The 8,252-nt window shown below is 46.9% G+C and overlaps 3 protein-coding genes across 3 annotated transcripts; 2 read left to right on the top strand and 1 right to left on the bottom strand.

Annotated features, from left to right (window-relative positions):
• Positions 1–1,119: 1,119 nt before the first annotated feature.
• On the bottom strand, positions 1,120–2,056 carry LY89DRAFT_691231 (uncharacterized protein). The gene is made up of 3 exons (XM_018216258.1): positions 1,614–2,056; positions 1,445–1,554; positions 1,120–1,390 (listed from the first exon to the last, which is right to left on the bottom strand). Exons 1-3 carry the CDS (start codon positions 1,746–1,748, stop codon positions 1,207–1,209), a joined length of 429 nt encoding a protein of 142 aa, XP_018062737.1. The 5' UTR covers positions 1,749–2,056; the 3' UTR covers positions 1,120–1,206.
• Positions 2,057–2,398: 342 nt separating this feature from the next.
• Positions 2,399–3,856, top strand: LY89DRAFT_630275 (putative Fluoroacetate dehalogenase). Its single transcript, XM_018211233.1, has 5 exons — positions 2,399–2,640; positions 2,696–2,704; positions 2,787–2,796; positions 2,844–3,421; positions 3,582–3,856. The coding sequence occupies exons 1-5, from the start codon at positions 2,453–2,455 to the stop codon at positions 3,793–3,795; spliced, it is 999 nt and encodes a 332-aa protein (XP_018062736.1). The 5' UTR covers positions 2,399–2,452; the 3' UTR covers positions 3,796–3,856.
• Positions 3,857–5,085: 1,229 nt separating this feature from the next.
• Positions 5,086–7,020, top strand: LY89DRAFT_711755 (glycoside hydrolase; the record flags this gene model as incomplete). Its single annotated transcript, XM_018217927.1, has 4 exons — positions 5,086–5,123; positions 5,178–5,708; positions 5,779–6,042; positions 6,196–7,020. 4 exons carry the CDS (start codon positions 5,086–5,088, stop codon positions 6,737–6,739), a joined length of 1,377 nt encoding a protein of 458 aa, XP_018062735.1. The 3' UTR covers positions 6,740–7,020.
• Between the last annotated feature and the right edge of the window lie 1,232 nt (positions 7,021–8,252).

Below are 8,252 nucleotides of genomic sequence, written 5' to 3'. Positions count from 1 at the left end.
CTTAGTTCTGAAACCAGATCCAAGTCTTGTAATCTCCGGACGATTTGTCCTAGCCCTTCCTAGAGCTTGTCGAAGGAGTGCAACTTCTCGTACGAACTCTGGGTCATCCTCTGGAATGAGGGCTGGTTCGCCTGAGGGGTCTGGCTGAGTAACGCCGAATCGAACGTTACGTTGGTCTTCCGTCTCGATGGACGGGCGGATAGTTGCAGCACTATTCGAAGCGGTGCTGTGGAACGAAGAAGTCGAATGGTCCCGCTGGGCCGAATGTTGGAGTATGGTGTCATGACTCCTAGTAGGACTCTGCGTAGGGAGTCGAACTGTTGGCTGGTCTTCGTACAACGTTGTATCAACGGTAACCGTTTGAGCGTCTTCGTCCGTAGAAATAATGTCGACGGGGGCCTTTTCTTTTCCTTTGGCCGACTTCCTGGCTCGAGAGCGCGAAGTGGTCCTAATAAGTGGATCGGTATCTATAGTTTGGTAAAAGGGAAAGTAAAGCTTGTCGAACGATAATAAGTAAAATATGAGGATATACTCTTGGGGTACTATTCTCCGGCCGTACGTGCCGTAGGTGCCTACTGTTCTGAAGGCTGTAGCGGGCCTCTGCTGGTGGGATATTCTTTGGAGTGCCTTCCCAGGCAGGAGGGGTTTGGTGACCTTTAGATAATGTGACAGCACGGTGGGAAGCTTAGTACGTAGACGAAGTATCGATTCGGCTATCTCTTAGAATCTAAAGGTAAAGAAGAGAAGGGGAATGAAAGAGGAGAAGATCTAGATATATATATGCCAGGGGAAAGGGATGTCATGTGAGGAGCTAAGCCCCAATAGGCTTAAAGCTAGGGAACGCCACCATTCCCGGCCTGACCTTTGTCGCGGGCGATTAGGCAGGCGATTAGGTCAGGTGACAGGCGATTAGCCAGGCGATCCAGGTGGTCCGTAACATAATTTATATTTTAATAATAATATTATAAATTATTTAATATATTTCGATATAATATTAAATTATCGAGAAATTTTTTTATAAAATAATATTATTAATAAAATTTTATAATTTTTAATAATTTTTAATTTTGCGAAATAAATATTAACGATTATTATAAACGCAGAACGATGAAGCAATTATTCAGATATTCGTTTAAATATACGGAGAAAAAGTATCGTGGGTTAAGCTATAAAGTATTTACTTATTGCACTGGTTCAAGGCGGTGTTCAATACTTGGCCGGATCATCAGGATGCGCGGTGTCCTTCGACCGCAGCGGGCTCATCAAAACCGAATACTCAAACTTTCGATCCACGAACCTCAGGAGCTCGGGATTGACATTGTTTGTGTTGAGCCCCATTTGGTATTCTCCTCCGTCAGTAGGCGGAGGTTGGATGGGCCACCAATAGCATCTACCGTACATAACATCAGTCTTCGATGTGGGGAGCAGAAATTGCTCGACTTACACGCAACCGCAGTTATCACAGAAGTTGAAAGACAGGTCTCCATCGCCCCAGACATACTGCTTGGTCACTGCGTTCGGCTTCGTTTCGATCTTTACTTCGTCGGGATGGTACTGAGTAAAATCAGCATCAACAGGTAAGGTATCAAAACACCGCCATCACGTGGACCTACGTAGCCCCAAGCGGCGCCGTAGCGTCTACAAATCGTGCATTGGCATACGTTGATGTACTCGGGGAGTCGGGGAACTGTGACTGTGATGGCGCCGCAGTGGCAGCTGGAGCGGATCGAGGTGGCTGTCGCCGCCATGTTGTCTCGTGCTGTTCAAGCTGGAGTATGTCAGACAGAGTCTGGCAGTGAGTGACCGTCGGCTAGTTCTCAGTGATTGAAGGCCAATCCTCCCGAACGGCCGATCGAGTGACAAGGAAGCGTTGCGAAGAGTATGTTTATGTATATTCAGAATGCTTGTCGAAGGAACAAACAAGTGTATGAATGCCGTTGGCCTTAGCGCAAGGCAGCAACAAGGCTGCTGAGCGACTACCGGCCTTAGACACCGCACGCAAAAGCAGCGTTTAGTAAGTTCGTAAATCAAAAGGTTCGTAAGTTTAGTTTTAAACTTTGAAATTCTTTTTTTTATATAAATAAATTTCCCTTAAACGTTGTTTGTTTTCCGCTTCCACACCGCCGTGGACCGTGCATCACGCCCTATTGTCATCTCTAATGCTGCAGGGCTGATTCTTTGACGACCACATAAATGACCACTAGCCAATAGCATATCGAGCCCTGTGTATTACAAAGCGACGCCTTTTTGGTGCACCATGAACCATGAACTCTCATCCACATGATGGATCTGCAATTGCACGCCCTCGAAATGGAATCCGGCCGTTAGATCCACTGTATGGTGGTATACATATATATATATCCTTGCCGCGAGATAGTTTCCCACTCAACATAAACAGAACACATCCATCACGTAGCTCAGATATCCTTCTGATCACAATTATACACTAGTTATGGACTCCCTTTGGGATACACGTTGCATTACAGCTTCTTCTAGTGACGTGGAGTATATGACAAGCTTAGGGTTGGAGTCGAATTTCAACACAGTGATTGCGGACAAGATTTTCTACTACCAGCGAGGTCTCAAAGATGTCAAAGCCGACACGCCGATTCTAGTAATGCTCCATGGCTATCCCCAAACGTAAGGCTCTCAAAATACACCAGTTGTCTTTCGACACTAACTAACACTAGAATAGAAATTTTATGTAAGTTTTACCTAGCATTGCTCTTTTGTTATCGTGAGAAGATGGTAGCTCTTAGCGTTTCAGCCTGACAAGTCGTAATTAGGTGGAGACATGTCAGTAACTAAACACGGAGATTAAGTCGTATACTCACCAAGTCCAGATAATTCCTCTCCTTCCAGAGGACATCCCCATATTCCTCCCAGACCTTCCAGGCTATGGCAGATCTTCGCCCCTTTCCAGCCCGCACTCCAAGCGTAACGTCGGAAACGCCATCCTTTCAATGCTCTACTCGCTGCTCCCTAGTGCCAGCGATTCTCATCCCATCATCCTCGCTGGCCACGACCGTGGCGCTCGAGTTTGCCAACGTTTGTCGATAGATGCCGCAAGTGACACCCACTTCGCTATCAGGGGGTCCATCCTCCTCGATATAACTCCGGGCACCGCGCAATGGCAAAAGCTCGCCGAGCCCCAGGCAACCGTGAGTTGTTACCACTGGTCATTTCTTCCGAATGTCGAGCTTGCCACAGCAATGATTTTGGCATTCGGAGGAGACAAGTACATGCGTACGAATTTTTCTCGTTGGCATGGGAAGAACGAGGTCGGATTGAGACGTTTGAAGGAGAATGATGCGGAAAGAGTCTATGCGGACGCCTTCAAATACGAGCATGTCATTCGGGCAACTTGTGATGACTATCGTGCTAGTGCTGAGGAAGAAGTCAAACAGCACGAGGACGACCAGTATGTTAAATTCTGGGCTTGTTTTGTATCCATCCTTAGGGCTGAGGACCTTGAAATCCTCTTCAGAAAGTGCTTGCTGAAGAACGTTTGTTTCAACTCTTCAAATAACTCTTTGGCTCCTAGATCTTTCTTACACGAGTATATACTGACTTATCTATAGGAGGGAAGGCAGGAAACTTGATTCTGATGTTTTACTTCTGTATTCTTCGTCATTTCTGGCAAGTAGGGGTAGCGTTGAAATTTGGAAAGAGTGGATGGGGAAGGGGAATCTGGAGATGAAAGGTCTGGGAGATGGCGTTGGACATTTCGTTGCCGAAGAAGCGCCCGAGAAAACGGCTGAGGCAATGGTGACTTTCTACAATAATCATAATTGAAGTGCGAGGATGTGAGCATTTCACATTCCAATTTAGGTATAAGTAGATCAATATAAAGCCCGACCAATGGGTACAAAGATTATAACTGCTGTTGGCCTGTGGAAGGACTTCTGTATAAGTCATTGGGCTCAGCTTCGGCCACGGAACAGCTTAAGAAACACGCTGGGATCGTTTCAATGAGGCGTAGGGTAAAATCGTACGTCCCTCGTCTATGAAAACAGGTACTTTCCTCTGCTTCAATTGTCCAGCAGAGACCCAAGCATGCAGGACGAATATCAGGAGAATACAGAATTGGTTTATGACATCAAAAAATTTCCCAGGCCTGCAGAAGACTTAGAGTTTCTAAGTGTACTACTTACTCAGGTTGCGACTCAACAGTTCAGGCTCGTGCGGGATCCAAACGGTCCCTTGAACTCGGAAATGAGCTTGACAGCTATGATTTTGTTGAAAGCAAGACTGAAAGACTTTGCGTGATTGTAATTTTAATCAGAGATTAAGAAAGAAAGTCGCAGTCATCCCATGTTTGAAACCTAAAATGCTAGAATACGAGAGCTCCAGAAGTCTTTTTTGTCTCGATTGGGTTAAAGGAAGGAAGGATAGAAGGTCGGTTCGCTGCCTTCAATAACAAGTGTAAGATAAGTCCTGCGAAGATGACAAAAACTCTCGGACGCAGGATGATTCAAGAATAGATATCTAGACATGCATTTTATTTAAATAGAGTGAAAGAGGAATGAGGCTAAGTACCTTGGCTTTACCCGGTGCTGGTTCGGAGCAAGGGGCCCATTAAGCGAGAGGAGAAAGCACTAAGATAGGGGGGCGGCTCATCGGCGACCAAGCCGACTAGTAGGTTTGAGAAAGATTTCCTAGCATCTAAATTCAGCACGGTGAATACAAAGTCACCGCATCTGATCAAGCGGTTGCATCTGATTGGACATGTCAACGTCGATAAAGCTCGATATCCACATCGTGACGTCTACCCGTCTGCTCTTCTAACTGCTTGCGTATTCCGCTTTTTGAATGTTTTCCTAGAAGATCTACAGTAGTAGCAGCTTACTTGTTGATTTCAGTTGATGTAAAGACAAGGAAACCGGATGAGCGGTAAGTACACCGAATACTAAGCAGAAATGAAGGCAAGTACAAAACCACAACTTTGATGTCATAGCTGCTTGAATCTTGGCCAAGTTTAGTATATAATATAGTAAGCTGTACGAAGATAACTGTAGCTTCTACTTTCAATATTCAAATCACAAGGCACTCACCTGTGACCTTTAATTCAACGACACGAGAGTCATGCGGCGCTCAATTCCTCTTCTGTTCCTTGTGGCCAAGTCCAGCGTCGCTGTGCCGAGCTGGCTCCCCAGTCTCGGGCTCAAGTCGAGTAGGGCATCCACTGTCAATGCCATCACAGTCGATCTATCGACACGCTACCAGAAGATGGATGGCTTTGGATTTTCACAGTACTTCGGTACCGCCTCAACAATTCAGACGCTGCCCGCCGATCAGCAGAAGCAGACGCTGGACCTTCTCTTCAACGTCACCACCGGCGCTGGTCTGACCATACTCCGCAATGGTATCAGTGTCGATATTATTGAGCCCAAGAGTCCAGGGAACGCCACTGACAATGCCACATACGGATGGGACGGTAGCGATCAAGGCCAGGTTTGGCTCTCGCAACAAGCGCTAAAGTACGGGGTCAATCGCTTCTATGCCGACTCGTGGAGCGCGCCGGCGTTTATGAAGACCAACGACAACGAAGATGAGGGGGGTTATCTCTGCGGTGTGACAAGCGAGACATGTAAGACAGGTGATTGGCGGCAGGCATACGCAAACCTCATAGTCCAGTATCTCTTTGATTATAGGTCTGAGGGGATCAACGTAACGGAAGTCGGTTTCCTCAACGAGCCCGAATATACGTATGCAACACTTCTCTCTTCCTCCCCTGACTTGCATGAGTATGGACGCTGATGCCTCATCATCTCACAGGGGCTCTTACGCCTCCATGCTTTCGACTGGGACGCAAGCCGCAAGCTTCATTGAAGTCTTATATCCAACCCTTCAAGCTGCAGGGCTTGGAGATGTTGGAATCGTCTGCTGTGATGCGATCGGCTGGTCCTACGCAGTAGAATGGACAGCGCAACTCATTGCCGCTGGCGTCGAGCCTATGCTGTCTCGTATCAGTTCGCATTGGTATAGCGGCGTAGGAAATGGGCCTTTGAACACTTCTCTGCCAGTCTGGCAAACAGAATAGTAGGCACTCCTAATCCAATCAACTTGTTCTCTCTCTGTTTCCAGAACATTCCCTCCCCTATACTCGTCTAACAGCTCTGATATGTGGCTCCTCTTATACCATTGCTTCCGAAACATACTGTAGTTGAAAATACTGACTTGCCATCTTTCTAGCTGTGCGCTCAAGGGCGTATACAGTGACGTCTGGTACTCAACTGGTAATTCCGACCTCTCTGAAGGCTTGACATGGGCCAACTTGATCTACGAGGGCGTTGCACAATCCAACCTGACAGCCTTCATGCACTGGTGGGGCGTCAATTTTGATGCTGCATCTGGCTCACTTATTTCCGCTGGCTTTGGAGGTCCTGTCCAAGCAACATCCTATTTGTGGTCATACGCACATTGGAGCCGTTACGTTCGGCCTGATGCTTTTCGAGTTGCGGCCACCAGCAAGGTCGGGACGACTGTGTCTTACAGCGCGTTCCATAACGTTGATGGCAGCGTCAGCGTCCAGATCATTAATAATGGGGCCACGGCTACGCCGTTCGATGTTAGCGTAACGGGGATGAATGTTACAGATGCTCAGGTGTGGTTCACGGACAATTCGTATGTCGGTGTGTACTCGATGAATGGCACCGTGTTGTCGAAGAATGGGACAATCAGCTTGACGGCACCGACAAAAAGCATGGTTACTGTGGTGTTTTCCCCTGCTTCGTAAGTGGCGGGGAAAAAGTGTTGGGTATCATGAGGGGCCCATCTCAAGTTGGCAAGAAACGTTTGATAGAGTGTGGATATCTAGGCTGGGATTTCGAGGTATGAAGTGAAATGTGTTCCTGGTTAAATTCGCGGGTTTTAGGGACAGTCCAGGCTTTTGGGAGTACAACCGGGCTGTCCGGGCAGAATAAAGTCATTCTTACTAGCTGTACCTAATTCCCTACTCTTTGGGAATACCCTTATTTTCATGCTTTAGCTTTTAATCCTTAGCATTTAATCCTTAGCCCGTATTTACTACCCACAAGTTAACAATGCGCTAGACTCGCAATGCAACAGTGTAGTGTAGTCAGTACAGTGCATTCAGTGGATTTAGTACAGTGGATTCAATACAGTGTAGTTAGTACAATAGATTCAGTGGATTTAGTGGATTTAGTACAGTGCATTCAATGCATTCAGTACAGGGTAGCTAGTATAGTGCATTCAGTATAGTGGATTCAGTGGATTTAGTGGAGTACAGTGTAGTCAGTACAGTAGCGTAGCCATGTGGCGGTGTAGCTAGAGGAGTACAAAAACTAAAGTTGAAAGCGAGCGAATATATAAATATATGGAAGAAAAGAAAGGATAAAACTTTAATTTTCACCGCTTTCGCGTAGTTAGAATAGCCCGGCTGTCATCGAAAAAGCCTAGACTGTCCCTAAGACCCGCGGTTAAATTGTATTAAGATCTCGCCATGTTGTGTCGTGTTGTCGTGTACCTAGGTAACGGATTGCACTACAGTACCACCAGGTGACAATTAGCGAGTACTGGACAGTATCGAAAATTATGGCACGTTCTCAAAAATAGGTGCCGCTGTGCTGAGTGCTGCAAATGCAAATGCAAAGTACCTGCATCTTCACCACCAAGTCTCAGCCGCCGAGATACACAGGAGACCGGTAAGATGAATCAATGCACGATAATTAAGATGAGTGACATCGCGGCAGAACCCTCGGCTTGTCTACTAACCTAACGATCAACGCACGCACGTCGAATGCTGGCGATATGTATCACTTTACTGCCGTTACCAGCCTTCACAATGAAATACGTGCAAGATGCGGTGGAGAGGAGCCGCTTCTCCTCCTTTTCGAGTCTTCAGCATCGAGCACGTGTGGTATTCGCTGCGCGCGCCCACCTACCTATTTCTTTCGAGCGAGGAGTCTCAGATGCAGCCACCGCAACGAACATACGTAGGCATGGCCATCAGACTGCCCGCCAAGCATCGTCAACCCTCACAGTCACGCTGCTCCTTCTTTCTTGTAGTGACAAAGTCGAGCCTATTCTATATATGCTGCTATTTTGTCTTCGAGTGCTTCAGAAAGTGTATTCTGCCGTATCGCACTAGTTGTTTTTGGTCCTATCTTGCCTGATCTTCTCATCCGTTGGGGAGGTAGAGACAAGAGACGATGGTGGTATCAGAGGGCACGTGGGCTCGAGTGAGCAACGTTATTACCTTTTCCCGCGAGACAGTGTCATTTCGACCA

Source organism: Mollisia scopiformis (genome assembly GCF_001500285.1).
Source record: "Mollisia scopiformis unplaced genomic scaffold LY89scaffold_33, whole genome shotgun sequence".
NCBI lineage: Eukaryota > Fungi > Ascomycota > Leotiomycetes > Helotiales > Mollisiaceae > Mollisia > Mollisia scopiformis.
This window is presented reverse-complemented; position numbering and strand designations above follow the sequence as displayed.